General features: G+C 31.6%; 1 protein-coding gene across 4 annotated transcripts in view; it reads right to left on the bottom strand.

Annotated features, from left to right (window-relative positions):
* Window positions 1-1025: 1025 nt before the first annotated feature.
* Window positions 1026-16782, bottom strand: part of LOC143237970 (uncharacterized) — a 70940-nt gene continuing 55183 nt past the window's right edge. For 3 of the 4 annotated variants that reach the window (XM_076477786.1, XM_076477789.1, XM_076477790.1), the window contains 4 exons: window positions 10219-10272; window positions 7357-7569; window positions 3001-3092; window positions 1026-1152 (listed from right to left, as the gene is read on the bottom strand). In XM_076477786.1, the coding sequence (XP_076333901.1) occupies window positions 3057-3092; window positions 7357-7569; window positions 10219-10272 (303 nt within the window). In that variant the 3' untranslated portion in view covers window positions 1026-1152; window positions 3001-3056. Of the gene's footprint in view, window positions 1153-3000; window positions 3093-7356; window positions 7570-9215; window positions 9351-10218; window positions 10273-16782 lie in introns of those variants that run through there. The other variant, XM_076477787.1, reaches the window with a different exon arrangement.

The following is a 16782-nucleotide window of genomic DNA, read 5'->3' as shown; positions in this document are numbered from 1 at the left end:
ACTACTGAATCCTCAAAGATATTTTTGCTCATTTTTAACAAAGTTGTTTGTATTTTCCTCGTTTTTCAATGGAAAAAAATCAGATAAGTACAGTCCCCTTGAAACAACCTGCAAACATTTTAAGGTAAGACATTTAAAGTACATTAGAAGAGCTTCGAAAAAAACGATTATGGACCAAAGAGTTCACTTTTACTTAGAGATTTTCAATTGTTCGCTCTTCTACATAGAGCTTTCTCTATCCATACCAGCCGTTTTTACATATATAATTTTCTCTACAAGTGGGTTTTCTCGTCATCATGGATCTGTCATTGTTTCACCAAGGGAAAAGCTGGGCATGCAATTTACCGCTCAAACAATTAGTTAAATTGTACATATAATTGATTAAAATCATGTTTATTTTTCTAGAGTAACATGCAAAAATAAATAATACAAATCATACAAGAATGCCTTTTAAAATACGATATATGTATATATAATGCCACGCTCCAAACAGTAACTCAGTTACAATTCTGTAATTAAAAACAAGTATTACACATATTGATATGTTGTTTGATTAGTAAGTAATGTTAAACCCAAAGTTGTATAGTCACCCAAACTTCAGGTTTCTCATTTTTAAAAATGTTATTATGGTTTGTACTCTGCCTATTGAATTATTGTTACTGAGATAGGTCATATTCAAAATTCCTCTTTTCTAAATTGGAGCAAACGTTTTCAGAGACATCTATGGGAGTTTACAAGAAATAGAGAAAAGAACCAAATTTAAACTTGTGATGTGTTATGAGTGTTGTATGTTTATATAATACCGTGCAATATATAAAGTAAATTAAATGTGTGGGAAGATTCTAGAATCACAGCAAGTTATGAAAAGACTTTAAAGCTGTTTGGCAATGCTTTCGAGTGTTGTATCCTGCCATGCCAAAACCCAAGTTAGTGCTGAAAAATACATAACACAGTAATAACAAAGAGTGCAATTGGCGAGAAAATATACCAAAATTCATTCAGTCCACATTTTTACTAACACAAAATCAACATTTATGAGTTTTATTTCAATGTGTTCATTGTTCAGCAGCCTTACAAGTTACTGATGATTTCTTATTCAAGTCAGTTTTTCATTCAAAAGCTTTCTGTCTTCATTTTGGTGCCCAGAAAGACCTAAAAGTAAAAAGTTCGAGGCTATGAAAATAATTATATAATTTAAAATTAACATTAAATTAACAACTGTATCATGTACTTATCCCTACTATGTTTATTTAAAAAGTGCTAGGAAATTATGGCAAACAGTTATGGATTAGTGTGGTATTCTCAGGTTAAACTGAAACCTTCGCCCCCAAACAAAAGTGGATAAATTAAATCCGTTACGTAACGGGAATTCAAATTCAGTCGGGTAATATTACGGAGTGATTCCAAGTTCTTTAAGTGATTGAACAAACACGTAAAACACACATTGAAATCAGCCTTTATTTCAAAACAACAATGCATGTATTGTGATTGAACCTGAAGGATGGCCACTCTTATTGGTTATACGTAAGTGTTGTTATTTTTCTAAGAGTATTGTATACATTTTATCCCAGTCTGTGAAAGTATAATGTTATATAATGTCACACTTTACCAGGCTTACTTGCGCTACCCATGTGACTGTTCCCAGTTTTTATTTAACAAATAAGGGAGGTTATAACCTCGAGATTCAGCCTGGACTACCAGAGGAAATATTATAGTTTACACTGAAATGATACATACAAACAGTAATAAGCCTTAGAATAATTTTACATATGTAAAAACATGGCATTTCCTTTAGTGAATTACACAAAATAATAGGTAGCTGGAGTGAAAAGAGCTTCATGACTTTCTTAACCAACGCATTATGTAACCTGAATAAAGTACAGTTTTTTAAATGTTAATACTAATACAAGGAGGAACAAGACATATTGTATACCTGAATACCACAACTTTCATGTTCAAGATACTGCTGTCCATTTTGAGTTAACCTGTAGTATAACTCAACTTGTTGTTGTTTAAGATATTTCACCAAATCTATTTCAATCTCTACTTTTCTTACTTTAAACACAACAGAACGAAAATAGTAATCTGTGGATTGGAACAATAGAGCTATCTTAAGGAGGAAAGAAATAATTATATATTTGTTAGAATCTTTGAAAAGATGTATTATTTTATTATTTTTAGAACAATAAACATTCAGGACAATTGAATAAGATTTGCATAGGCTAGGGTTTGGCTTCACAACATAACTGCATGAAAAAGCTCAGGTATAATAATACAGAGAATATATTGTTGTTCTTGCCACAAGCGTCTAAATTACACCCAAAAAACTTTGAACTTAGTATACATTCCTGTAACATGGCCATCAATTACCCATGACACGTAATCGAATAATGAATATAATAAAAATTGAATTAATAATTTATGAAATATCTATTTATTTCTAAAGTATTTTAAACTTGCAACAGAATTATTTCATGGAACTAAATTTAGCACGATATATGTAAAACAAGGCACATTGTGGTCCTTCAGGATTGTCCCTTCATATACACACACCCCCTGAGAAAAGAAAAAAAAACTTAAACCCACATTATATATATTTTTTGAAAATATTGATTCTCCTCTTTAACTCTTTTAAAGTGGTTGATGGTTGCAAATCTGTTTGTTACTATGTTACACTTGCAATAAAATTGTATTCGTTACTCATTGAAAATTCTTCAAATTGTTAAAAGCACAGTCTGTACCTTACAAATCTCATCTTCTCGTCTTCAGAATAGTGCACAAAGAAACCAGACGCCCTTATTATATAATGTTTTAAGTTTGAACAGTGAAGCAAATTTGAGAGTTCTAAACTGATAACCCTTCTATACCAAGAAATATTATAGTAGTTCTCCTCTCAACTGTTTCCAATAAGTCAGTATATATTCTCATATAAAGAATCCAAAACTGTATTGTATTCAGAGTTTGCAATAAAGTTTCCATGCTGTATTTTAAAATTCTTACCGTTTCTCATTATAGCTGTTTGGAACAATAACACTTGCATGTTCCATCAGACCTGGTTAATTACTCTTACGAAACACGATTTGAATAGTATCCTGAAATAAATAAATAAAGTTAAACACATTTTCTTGAACATAATCTTATACATTCACTTTCATTTCATTAAGATTCATTTAAAATTTAAAAACAATAAATATTCACGAGTAACAAGCACTACGTAATCAAATTAAGATACATTTTCCAGTAATAAACCGAAACTAGATGAGTCTTGTCTAACACATGATGTTTCTACAAAGTTGATGAATAATTGTGCATTGGTAAAATACACAACGTCATTCATTACACTATGTAACACAAATTTTGTACCTGGATAGTACGTGTTATTTCTTAATTGCTTGTGTTGTGAACGTACAGAAAGTAGGCATTATTCCCTTCAAACTTTGCTTTTGTGACCTGGATAATGAAATTCAGAAATTAACCTATTTTCTGTGTAAAAACTGGCAAATCTGCACATTTTCATTTACATAAGGTCTGAATATGAATCAAGATTTACATGTATTTGTACTAAAGTTATACAAATATGAACAAAAATGTTTAGAAGTGAGTAGTTTTTCGAGATTTGCGACTGTAATGTAAATCACTTTCACGTATCAGACCCCAAATATAGTCTTGGCATTCGACTTTCTTAGACCAAGATCTCTGATCAAGTCATTGAGGTCTCTTTGGTTGGGGTAGTATGGGTTTCTCTCACCAGCTGCACCCTGAAATTGTAATCTGGCTCTTCAACGTCTACCTCATCTTCTGATTTGTTGCTCTCTTATGAGGATGGCTGCTTCGTTTCTGATAGAGTGGGTACAGGAAACTCAGGGCAGTGTGGCACTGGGACAATGGATGATGGAAGATCCGAATACATGGTAACAAATGCATTCTTGCCAGCTCGACGTTTGGAAGGGTCCACCATGCAGAAATAGCAATTGCTTTAATGGGCAGTGGGTTCACGCCAAATTCTTGGAATAGTAAACTTCATGGTTCTCTTTTCCTCTCTGTACCATCCTGAAAAAAAGAGCAAAATAAAATTGTTATTATGAAGAATAAATTTATTTCATCCACAACTAATGTGTAAGAGGTTCATGCAAAATATTTTGTATGGGATATTTTTTCTACATTATTGAAAATTTAAAAAATGTATACTAAAAGATATTTAAATTTTAAAAAGCCTAAAATTTGTGTAATATAAAATATAACTATTCAAACAAGCAAATATTGTCCGTCTTACCTTCTACAGTGTTTTTACAGTGTTCACAGGTATAATAAGGTGCCTAGTGTTTGTCTTGATCCCCGACAGGCATGCCGAAATATGTCTTGTAGGCTTCATACATTTTAGCAGATGCTGTCACAGAGTACCTTTTTGCTCTTGTCTTGATAAATTGGCCACATACATAGCAGAATGTGTCTGGAGAATGCTTGCAGCTTCTTGATGCCATCTCTGATAAAATCAGATGGGTCTGTGTGTTCACTTAGGCAGCTAGAACTAAACTGAAGTGGTGAGTAGTGAACCCATGTATGTATATATATATATATATATATATTACTATGGAAAGTTCTAAAAAATTCTAAAAGGTTCTTGAAAATTCTCGTAAGTTCTACAACATTCTAAAAACTTCTCGTAAGTTCGAGAAAATTCTCTATCAGCTATTCAGCACTGAATCTACGTGGAATGTTCTGGAAAATGGGTAAATTTGAAAATTTCATTACCCAGGTCACAAAAGCAAAGTTTGAAGAGAAAAATAGGTCTTTTCCGTTTACTTTAGGCATAGGCAATAGGGAAATAACGCGTTTTGCCCAGGAACAAGAAAAAGTAAAAAATTTTATTACATAGTGTTGACAACACTGTGGCAGTTTTATGTGTTAATGATGAATACATATGTATGTATGTATACACACACATACTAATAAATTTTACCAATACACAGCCACTCAAAACCTTTGTAGAAACGCCATACGTTAGCTGGAAATAATAATAATTAATAATAATTAGCACTAAAAAAATTAAATCCCTAGATAAATATAAAATATATATATTAATATCTTAAAAGCTTTTACTCTTGAAACAAATTAAAATTTGTACTTTTTAATGAATAAAATCAAATTATTAAATAATAATGAACTAATCTTCAGTAATGAACTAAATTTCTAATCGGATAACTAGAATGATTTTTTATAACAGTCAGGGTGATATGAAACGCGGAAAAATGGTAAATACTAACAACAGCCCATTTTTATTTTTAACGCAAAAAACAACAATAACTTCATATTTGTTACTTTATTGAAAATTACATCTTAGTTTATATTAATAAATTATCTGCATGAAATTACAACAGCATAAACCATTTTTAATTTTAAAAAGTTCAAAACATTATTAATATAGGTCATTGTGCTAAATGGATAAAACTTATTCGCGTGGCCTAAGCGTCTGACTGCATCGTATATAAGATATTAACTTACGTTCTTGTGTGTTAGTTTAGAATCTCGCGCAAAGCTACACGAGAGTTGGCTACGTTAATCGTTCCTAATCTAGGAGTGTAAGACTAGAAGAAAAGCAGCTAGTCATCACCACCCACCGCCAACTCTTGGGCTATTCTTTTACCAACGAATAATGGGATTGATCTATACATTATAAAGCCCCCATAACTGAAAGGGCGATCATGTTTGGTGTGACGGGGATTCGATACTGCGACCCTCAGATTACGAGTATCAGGTTCTTGTTAGCGATGTGAGTGTGTATAAAGTAACTGTTACCCGGATGTAACTATAAACAGATATAAACGGTTAAACTTGGACATTCATGTGGTATAAAGCACCTATACTGGAGAAATGTGATATCTTACAAACTATCAGTGATATGACATAATAAGAAAACCTTTAGAAGTTTCCAACAATGTTTACGTGTTTTTGAGCATTGTTGAACGTTCGAGAATTTCGCCTTAAACTACATAAACCAACATGCTGAAAGACAGATGATTATCATTGGTCAGCTACAGTCAGTATACTATAATATTGAAAAGCTATAATTGTGATTAACGCTTATTAATCGGAAAACTACAGAATTTGACAATGATCGTTTATAGATTTTGAACATTACAAACCGTTCAGCTTCAGTAAATTAACTTCGGTCATTAGTATTTCTACAAGGACATTTTCTTTCTTCGTCGGTAAAAAGTTAATGACGTGAGGCCAACCAAGCTCGCTAGCTTAAGCGAGGTGTAATAATATTAACTCAGAATTAATTTACTCGTCATGAATCTGGATCGTCGATAAAATATTCAGTTCTAGACTAGATATAAGACTCAGTATTATTTTAAGTTTGTAAAACTGTTGTATATAAGCCATCACTTGTAATAACTATTAGTAATAAACGTTAAAAAGAAAATTGCATCAGTCGTGTTACTAAATATCATAAATTTGATACATATCGAAATGCAAAAACGAATCCACTTCGCATCAAACATGCTCGCCCTTTCACCCGTGGGGGCTTTATAAAGTATAGATCAATCCCACTATTCTTTCGTAAAAAAGTAGCTGAAGAGTTGGTGGTGAGTGGTGATGACTAGCTGCCTTTCCCTCTAGTCTTACACTGCTAAATTAGGGATGGCAAGCGCAGATAGCTCTCGTGTGGCTTTGCGCGGAATTCAAAAACAAAATAATTTAAGCATTTCTTCGTCAATATTCATAGTGTCATGCTTTTTAATCAAAGATCACTCTATAAACAGTCTGTTAACTTGACAACTGTATTTACATATAATACAAAGTAAAGTGCACTTTTCATGGATATATAAGATCAATCATCACATGAATGAGTGGAATAATTGAATAATTTCGCTTTTACAATTTTCAAATTGTGACTTTTTTTCTACATTCGTATAGACACATTCTTTAGACTCAAGATTACAGATGTATTACCTAAAGCTAATATAAGAACTTTAAACAATTTAAATGACAAATAACACAGCAATTATCTAATTGAGCTGCCTGGACTATAAATTGTGATTGGAAGTATCAACGCACGTATCAAAGGAAATCAACAATATTATGTATTCCAAAGTTCTTTTTTAAAATCCAGACTCAAACTGTTTTACATTACAGACAGTCACAACTACTTAACCCTGTCCTTGTTTTATATTGCAAACAATGTTAACTATTTTACAAATATTTTAGAATTACAAATTTATATCACTTGCAATCTCAACTTTTTACCCCAAAATTATACATGTAATTGTTTTATATTATAAATAATCTTAACTAATTATCATACAATTGTACGTTATCGTTTTATATTACAAATAATCTTATTTACTTTACCCTAGAATTACACATGACATTTCGTAATGTTGCATTAGCAAATGTTAACGATCTGTTGAGCAGTCGAGTGTTATCTATCATGAGTATCTCGTCTCCTTTCTGCAGTTGTCCGTCAGAGGGAATCGTCTCACCTGGCCATATTTCCGAAACGACTATTTTGTTCTTATTAGACGAATCCTCAGCTTTTGTAAGAGATATATTAATTGGACCTTTCTAGACAATATGAAGAAAAAACAAACATCATTACCACGATCTAAAGAATCAGTTAAAATATTAAATAATCTAGCTTGGCTTAATCCTATTCACTCAATTAGTAAACACCTCAGGGTGTTAGAAGGTGCTACGGTGGCCTTATAACCCCCAAATTTCGGTCTGACCCATCCAACAAAATCATATTAATTTGTAAAAATCATATGCATTTTTTAAAAATCGTTATGAAAAGTGTGGAAAGTTCTCTGCCAGAAGAGATGAGCTGCAACCGGGTATGAAACAGCCGAAAATGTTTTAGCTAGGCCTAACTGTATTTCCTATTTCACGGTGATGAAACACTGTTTAACATTGGAACTTTTTTTAATGGAAATAAAATTAGTGATTTTGGATAACAATATTTATCTCGTCACCAAAGTTTTGTTATCTATAAAACTTGAAACATGGCAGTGTATCGTTAACTCTTAGACAACATAGTAACTCAAAATAATATAACCATGAATGTCAGCAGCTTCCCCTAGGGGTTGCAAGAGGTATCAATTACATAAAAGGCTTAAAGCAAGACACAGTAACAAAAAACATATTGTTCTTTAAAAATTGTTAATATACAACAACTGTTCTATAATGTTTTTAATAAAACAAAACCAGCAAATTTTACTGAAGTCTATCCCCACAAAAGAAAACACTCGAACTCAAAAACACTAATGCAATGAAGATCGGCCTCTCTCTAGGTATGTAAAGTGATAAACAATAATTTCTAACAACAATTCCCGACAGTATCTCGAATGACTGTTTTCTTGAAAAAGACGGCCAAATACACTTAAATCACAGTAACCCTACATAGTGTCAAGTCCGCCGATGTAGTTCCAAAAGACCTTTGTGCTTCTAGTCTGCTTAAACGTGTCTTGGAAGCCGACTTATACGCACAACTGTAGATGGGTGATTAACTTAAATGTCTTTTAAAAAAAATTGTTCGAATGAAGATTATGGTTGGGTAACAGTGCATAACAGTTGCGACAACGAACATGAGTTATGATGGAGAAAAATGTTCCAAAGGCAGCACGCAGCACATACAACAGTCTTCAAACGTTCTGGTAGTGGACAAAAGTCGTTGTTAGTACTGAATATAACAAATGTGGTGTGGTTGCCACATTATTAAACCACATTTACTTTTACTCACTAGTTCGTACCATATTTCATCTAAAAACCACGACATTTTTTTACAACCTCTCATGACCAGTATGTAGACGTGGACTCAGCCTCTGGACAGACAGGTAGCGAGTTATGAAAACATAGCTTTTTCAACTCGTCCTACTCACCTATTGTTTGACGTGCATGAAACTACCGGAATAGTTCCCTAGTGGATGAGAACTAAGTTTATGGACTTACATGGCTAAAATCAGGTGTTTAATTCCCAACTGTGGACAGAGCACTGATGGAAAATTTTGGAACCTTGGGCTAAAACATCTAACAATAGAAGATTTTCGAACTTTTAAAACAACTGACAAAAATGGAAATACATCATTAAAGCAGGCAACTGACAACAATGTAAACACATCATTAAAGCAGGCAACTGACAACAATGTAAATACTTTTATTTTGAACAGAAAGTACTGAAACATTCAATTGTATCTGAACATCTGGAATAAGATGTGGACTTGTGAACGTTAAAACACCAAAACAATAACATCTGCACTTGTAAACAGAAGCTCCATGATGTTCTTTGAAGGGAAAAACCAATCAGATGCAGATATGTTGGAGAGAAAAGGCTTCTCACATGTGAAGGCCTTGTGAAGAGAATAATACGCAAATAATAACATTATATGTTGAAAATACAGTGAGAATATAGTAGTACATAAATGTTAGTCTAAAATAACTATAGGAAATTTGAAACATTTTCTTGATAGTGACAGAGTAATGAGAACATGAACAACATTATTTTCATGTTAATAATATATTAACAATGCTAAATCTAGTTAAGTGCAATCAGTTATCCCTACTTTGTAACTTATTTACAACTAGAGAAAGTCTGTAACTTGTCACTAACCTCATTCTTACATTAAACAAAGAAAGTCTATAATTTGACACTAATCTTATTCTTACTAAACCACAGAAAGTTTGTAATTTGTCACTAATCTTATTCTATAATTAACCACAGAAAGTCTATAATTTGGCACTAATCTTATTCTTACGTTAACCCCAGAAAGTTTGTATTTTGTCACTAATCGTATTCTTACATTAACCAAAGAAATTCTATAATTTGTCACTAATCTTATTCTATAATTAACCACAGAAAGTCTGAAATGTGTCACTAAGCTTATTCTTACATTAACTACAGAAATTATGTATTTTGTCACTAATCTTATTGTTACGTTAACCACAGAAAGTCTATAATTTGTCACTAATCTTATTCCTACGTTAACCTCAGAAAGTCTGTATTTTGTCACTAACCTTATCCTCACATTAACTACAGAAAGTGTATTTTATTACTAGCTTTATCCTCACATGAACTACAGAAAGTCTGTATTTTGTCATCAACCTTATTCTTACATTAACTGGCCGTTTATTAATACCATAAGACAGCTAAATATAGAAAATAACCTGTTCATTTACATTTAACAAAAATAAAACAGAAACCAAATGTGTTACACTCACCTTCTTAAGAACCAACGTTTTGACTTTTTTGCCACCAGTGTCTGCCTCACTGAACTAGCGGTAGAGAAAATTGAACGAGTTCAAACTGAACACGATGAAATCTATTCCTAATTAATACCACAGATCCAAATAAAATAAGTTAATATGAGTATGTGCGTTTACCATTCGCCACCCATTACCTTTTTTTTTTTGCAGCTTTCTTCCCCCACTTTCTCTAGTGATTTTTTTTTTTTTCAGATTTATGGTTTTTCGACGATATAAAGAAACAAAGAAAACCTTTAAATAAAAATAAGGTAAACACAGTTGATTAACTTTGCCCTTTTTTATATGTCATAAATTCTGTATCGTTTCAACATGGAATCTTTAAAAACAAGCAGCAGACTGAAAAAAGTGTGTAAACGCTCTTTCATAGAGATTATTAAAAAGTGTGTAAACTTTCTTTCAAATAGGTTATTAAAAAGTGTGTAAACTTTCTTTCAAATAGGTTATTAAAAAGTGTGTAAACGATCTTTCAGAGAGTTTATTAAAAAGTGTGTAAATGCCCTTTCAGAGAGGTTATTAAAAAGTGTGCAAAAGCTCTTTCAGAGAGGTTATTAAAAAGTGTGTAAACGATCTTTCAAAGAGATTATTAAAAAGTGTGTAAAGGCTCTTTCATAGAGGTTATTAAAAAGTGTGTAAACTTTCTTTCAAATAGGTTATTAAAAAGTGTGTAAACGATCTTTCAGAGAGGTTATTAAAAAGTGTGTAAACGCTCTTTCATAGAGCTTATTAAAAAGTGTGTAAACTTTCTTTCAAATAGGTTATTAAAAAGTGTATAAACGATCTTTCAGAGAGGTTATTAAAAAGTGTGTAAACGCTCTTTCAAATAGGTTATTAAAAAGTGTGTAAACTTTCTTTCAAATAGGTTATTAAAAAGTGTGTAAACGATCTTTCAGAGAGGTTATTAAAAAGTGTGTAAACGCTCTTTCATAGAGGTTATTAAAAAGTGTGGAAACTTTTTTTCAAATAGGTTATTAAAAAGTGTATAAACGATCTTTCAGAGAGTTTATTAAAAAGTGTGTAAATGCCCTTTCAGAGAGGTTATTAAAAAGTGTGCAAAAGCTCTTTCAGAGAGGTTATTAAAAAGTGTGTAAACGATCTTTCAAAGAGATTATTAAAAAGTGTGTAAAGGCTCTTTCATAGAGGTTATTAAAAAGTGTGTAAACTTTCTTTCAAATAGGTTATTAAAAAGTGTGTAAACGATCTTTCAGAGAGGTTATTAAAAAGTGTGTAAACGCTCTTTCATAGAGCTTATTAAAAAGTGTGTAAACTTTCTTTCAAATAGGTTATTAAAAAGTGTATAAACGATCTTTCAGAGAGGTTATTAAAAAGTGTGTAAACGCTCTTTCATAGAGGTTATTAAAAAGTGTGTAAACTTTTTTTTCAAATAGGTTATTAAAAAGTGTATAAACGATCTTTCAGAGAGTTTATTAAAAAGTGTGTATATGCTCTTTCAGAGAGGTTATTAAAAAGTGTGCAAAAGCTCTTTCAGAGAGGTTATTAAAAAGTGTGTAAACTATCTTTCAAAGAGATTATTAAAAAGTGTGTAAACGCTCTTTCATAGAGGTTATTAAAAAGTGTGTAAACTTTCTTTCAAATAGGTTATTAAAAGTGTATAAACGATCTTTCAGAGGTTATTAAAAGTGTGTAAACGCTCTTTCATAGAGGTTATTAAAAAGTGTGTAAACTTTCTTTCAAATAGGTTATTAAAAAGTGTATAAACGATCTTTCAGAGAGTTTATTAAAAAGTGTGTAAACGCTCTTTCATAGAGGTTATTAAAAAGTGTGTAAACTTTCTTTCAAATAGGTTATTAAAAAGTGTATAAACGATCTTTCAGAGAGTTTATTAAAAAGTGTGTAAACGCTCTTTCATAGAGGTTATTAAAAAGTGTGTAAACTTTCTTTCAAATAGGTTATTAAAAAGTGTGTAAACGATCTTTCAGAGAGGTTATTAAAAAGTGTGTAAACGCTCTTTCATAGAGGTTATTAAAAAGTGTGTAAACTTTCTTTCAAATAGGTTATTAAAAAGTGTATAAACGATCTTTCAGAGAGGTTATTAAAAAGTGTGTAAACGCTCTTTCATAGAGGTTATTAAAAAGTGTGTAAACGATCTTTCAAAGAGATTATTAAAAGTGTGTAAAAGCTCTTTCAGAGAGGTTATTAAAAAGTGTGTAAACTTTCTTTTAAATAGGTTATTAAAAAGTGTATAAACGATCTTTCAGAGAGGTTATTAAAAAGAGTGTAAACGCTCTTTCAGAGAGGTTATTAAAAGTGTGTAAGCGCTCTTTCATAGAGGTTATTAAAAAGTGTGTAAACTTTCTTTCAAATAGGTTATTAAAAAGTGTGTAAACGCTCTTTCATAGAGCTTATTAAAAAGTGTGTAAACGCTCTTTCATAGAGCTTATTAAAAAGTGTGTAAACTTTCTTTCAAATAGGTTATTAAAAAGTGTATAAACGATCTTTCAGAGAGGTTATTAAAAAGTGTGTAAACGCTCTTTCATAGAGGTTATTAAAAAGTGTGTAAACTTTCTTTCAAATAGGTTATTAAAAGTGTATAAACGATCTTCAGAGAGGTTATTAAAAGTGTGTAAACGCTCTTTCATAGAGGTTATTAAAAAGTGTGTAAACTTTTTTTCAAATAGGTTATTAAAAAGTGTATAAACGATCTTTCAGAGAGTTTATTAAAAAGTGTGTAAATGCCCTTTCAGAGAGATTATTAAAAGTGTGCAAAAGCTCTTTCAGAGGTTATTAAAAAGTGTGTAAACGATCTTTCAAAGAGATTATTAAAAAGTGTGTAAAGGCTCTTTCATAGAGGTTATTAAAAAGTGTGTAAACTTTCTTTCAAATAGGTTATTAAAAAGTGTGTAAACGATCTTTCAGAGAGGTTATTAAAAAGTGTGTAAACGCTCTTTCATAGAGCTTATTAAAAAGTGTGTAAACTTTCTTTCAAATAGGTTATTAAAAGTGTATAAACGATCTTTCAGAGGTTATTAAAAGTGTGTAAACGCTCTTTCATAGAGGTTATTAAAAGTGTGTAAACTTTCTTTCAAATAGGTTATTAAAAGTGTATAAACGATCTTTCAGAGAGTTTATTAAAAAGAGTGTAAACGCTCTTTCATAGAGGTTATTAAAAAGTATGTAAACGCTCTTTCATAGAGGTTATTAAAAAGTGTATAAACGATCTTTCAGAGAGTTTATTAAAAAGTGTGTAAACGCTCTTTCATAGAGGTTATTAAAAAGTGTGTAAACTTTTTTTCAAATAGGTTATTAAAAAGTGTATAAACGATCTTTCAGAGAGTTTATTAAAAAGTGTGTATATGCTCTTTCAGAGAGGTTATTAAAAAGTGTGCAAAAGCTCTTTCCGAGAGGTTATTAAAAAGTGTGTAAACGATCTTTCAAAGAGATTATTAAAAAGTGTGTAAACGCTCTTTCATAGAGGTTATTAAAAAGTGTGTAAACTTTCTTTCAAATAGGTTATTAAAAAGTGTATAAACGATCTTTCAGAGGTTATTAAAAGTGTGTAAACGCTCTTTCATAGAGGTTATTAAAAGTGTGTAAACTTTCTTTCAAATAGGTTATTAAAAAGTGTATAACGATCTTTCAGAGAGTTTATTAAAAAGTGTGTAAACGCTCTTTCATAGAGGTTATTAAAAAGTGTATAAACGATCTTTCAGAGAGTTTATTAAAAAGTGTGTAAACGCTCTTTCATAGAGGTTATTAAAAAGTGTGTAAACGCTCTTTCATAGAGGTTATTAAAAGTGTGTAAACTTTCTTTCAAATAGGTTATTAAAAGTGTGTAAACGATCTTTCAGAGGTTATTAAAAGTGTGTAAACGCTCTTTCATAGAGGTTATTAAAAGTGTGTAAACTTTCTTTCAAATAGGTTATTAAAAGTGTATAAACGATCTTTCAGAGAGGTTATTAAAAAGTGTGTAAACGCTCTTTCATAGAGGTTATTAAAAAGTGTGTAAGCGATCTTTCAAAGAGATTATTAAAAATGTGTAAACGTTCTTTCAAAGAGGTTATTAAAAGTGTGTAAAAGCTCTTTCAGAGAGGTTATTAAAAAGTGTGTAAACGATCTTTCAAAGAGATTATTAAAAGTGTGTAAAAGCTCTTTCAGAGAGGTTATTAAAAAGTGTGTAAACTTTCTTTTAAATAGGTTATTAAAAAGTGTATAAACGATCTTTCAGAGAGGTTATTAAAAAGAGTGTAAGCGCTCTTTCATAGAGGTTATTAAAAAGTGTGTAAACTTTCTTTCAAATAGATTATTAAAAAGTGTGTAAACGATCTTTCATAGAGGTTATTAACAAGTGTGTAAACGATCTTTCATAGAGGTTATTAAAAAGTATGTAAACGATCTTTAATAGAGGTTATTAAAAAGTGTGTAAACGCTCATTCAGAGAGGTTATTAAAAAGTGTGCAAACGCTCTTTCATAGAGGTTATAAAAAGTGTGTAAACTTTCTTTCAAAGAGATTATTAAAAAGTGTGTAAACGTTCTTTCAGAGAGGTTATTAAAAGTGTGTAAATGCTCTTTCAGAGAGGTTATTAAAAAGTGTGTAAACGCTCTTTCATAGAGGTTATTAAAAGTGTGTAAACGCTCTTTCATAGAGGTTATAAAAAGTGTGTAAACTTTCTTTCAAAGAGATTATTAAAAAGTGTGTAAACGTTCTTTCAGAGAGGTTATTAAAAGTGTGTAAAAGCTCTTTCAGAGAGGTTATTAAAAAGTGTGTAAACGATCTTTCAAAAAGATTATTAAAAGTGTGTAAAAGCTCTTTCAGAGAGGTTATTAAAAAGTGTGTAAACTTTCTTTTAAATAGGTTATTAAAAAGTGTGTAAATGATCTTTCAGAGAGGTTATTAAAAAGTGTATAAACGCTCTTTCAGAGAGGTTATTAAAAAGTGTGTAAACGCTCTTTCATAAAGGTTATTAAAAATGTGTAAACGATCTTTCACATAGGTTATTTAAAAGTGTGTAAACGCTCTTTCATAGAGGTATAAAAAGTGTGTAAACTTTCTTTCAAATTGGTTATTAAAAAATGTGTAAACTTTCTTTCAAATTAGTTATTAAAAAGTGTGTAAACTTTCTTTCAAATTGATTATTAAAAAGGGGACCTCTTCCTTCCTTTTTCTCGAAAACACCGGATGATTTTTTTTACTTGAGTTAATTTAAACAACTTACATTGTTAAGGTAACTTCTATGTAATGCCATTCTTTAAGTTTTATTAAAGTGTAGCTCAGAATTAAATGAGAAATAAGTATAAAGAAATATATAATTTTTTTTTTAATTACATAAGTAGGCGATTTCAAATGCCAAATAAACTTGCCAACGACATTTCGCTGACAACTTTGCGACTAAATCAGAATCAGAGCAATATCCTTCATTGTACGCCTACTGATGGAAATATACTTTGAACTAAACAGTCAAATTATCTTTCCAGCCACGTCTAGCTAATTAATGTGTAGCGAAAACAAAGTGATAACAATACAGTGGTACCTCGGTTCTCGAACGACTCCCTTCTCGAACAATTCCGTTTTCGAACATATTGTTTGAAAAAAAAAATGTCTCGGTTGTCTAACATAAACTCGGTTTCCGAACCAAGCTTTCGTAGCCCGAAACCCCGAAATAACCCGACTGATGACCCGAACGACCCTTCGACCATTTTCGGCCCACGCCAAGCTTGCCCAAAACATTTTACCCGCACCTGTCGCTCAGTCCACAGCCCCAATAAAACCTGCTGTGAACGTTCTCGTTTTTCTTTTTGGTTTTGTTTTGTTATTTTTCTAAATATTCCGATTAAATAAGCCACCATGGGGTCAAAGAAGGTTAATGAAAGCAGCAAACCAAAAAAAAGAGTTGTTAGAGCCACAATAGAGGTGAAAAAAGATCTCATGGCGAAGTATGAGAGTGTTGTTCGCGAGTCTGACCTTCCTACACAGTTTGGTATGGCGAAGTCTACAGTCTGCACCATACTGAAAAATAAAGAGATCATCAAAGGAGCTGATGTTGCAAAAAGAGTGACAGTGCTTACGAAACAAAGATCACAAACAATGGAAGAGGTAGAAAAACTGTTGTTGATTTGGGTAAACGAAAAACAGTTAGCTGGAGATAGCATTTCTGAGACCATCATTTGTGAGAAAGCAAAGCAGCTGCATGCTGTCCTCCTGAAAAACACCTCTGGAACGAGTGCTGATACAAGTGATGCCTTTAAGGCTAGTAGGGGATGGTTTGAAAAATTTAGGAAGAGGAGTGGCATACATAATGTGGTGAGACATGGGGAGGGTGCCAGGCAGAAACAAACCTCATTAGACAAGTTTTTATTGAGAAATAGGTCCAGTGAGTCTCAAGCAAGTTGTTGCAGTACAAAGAGACAGAAGGAGAGTTACCTGACGTTTTTATGGAAGGTGACTCCCCTTCCAAATAATTATAACCCTCCTACTCTCCACGTTCCTCAACACCTTTCACTTACGCCATCAGCTCTCCTCAGCACAGGTAAAGTGCAGTTAAATTTTCATTTATTGTTTTTTT

Source organism: Tachypleus tridentatus, chromosome 13 (assembly GCF_004210375.1).
Source record: "Tachypleus tridentatus isolate NWPU-2018 chromosome 13, ASM421037v1, whole genome shotgun sequence".
In the NCBI taxonomy this organism is placed as follows: Eukaryota; Metazoa; Arthropoda; class Merostomata; order Xiphosura; family Limulidae; genus Tachypleus; species Tachypleus tridentatus.
The sequence above is the reverse complement of the archived record's forward strand: the minus strand, read 5'-3'. Positions and strand labels throughout refer to the sequence as shown.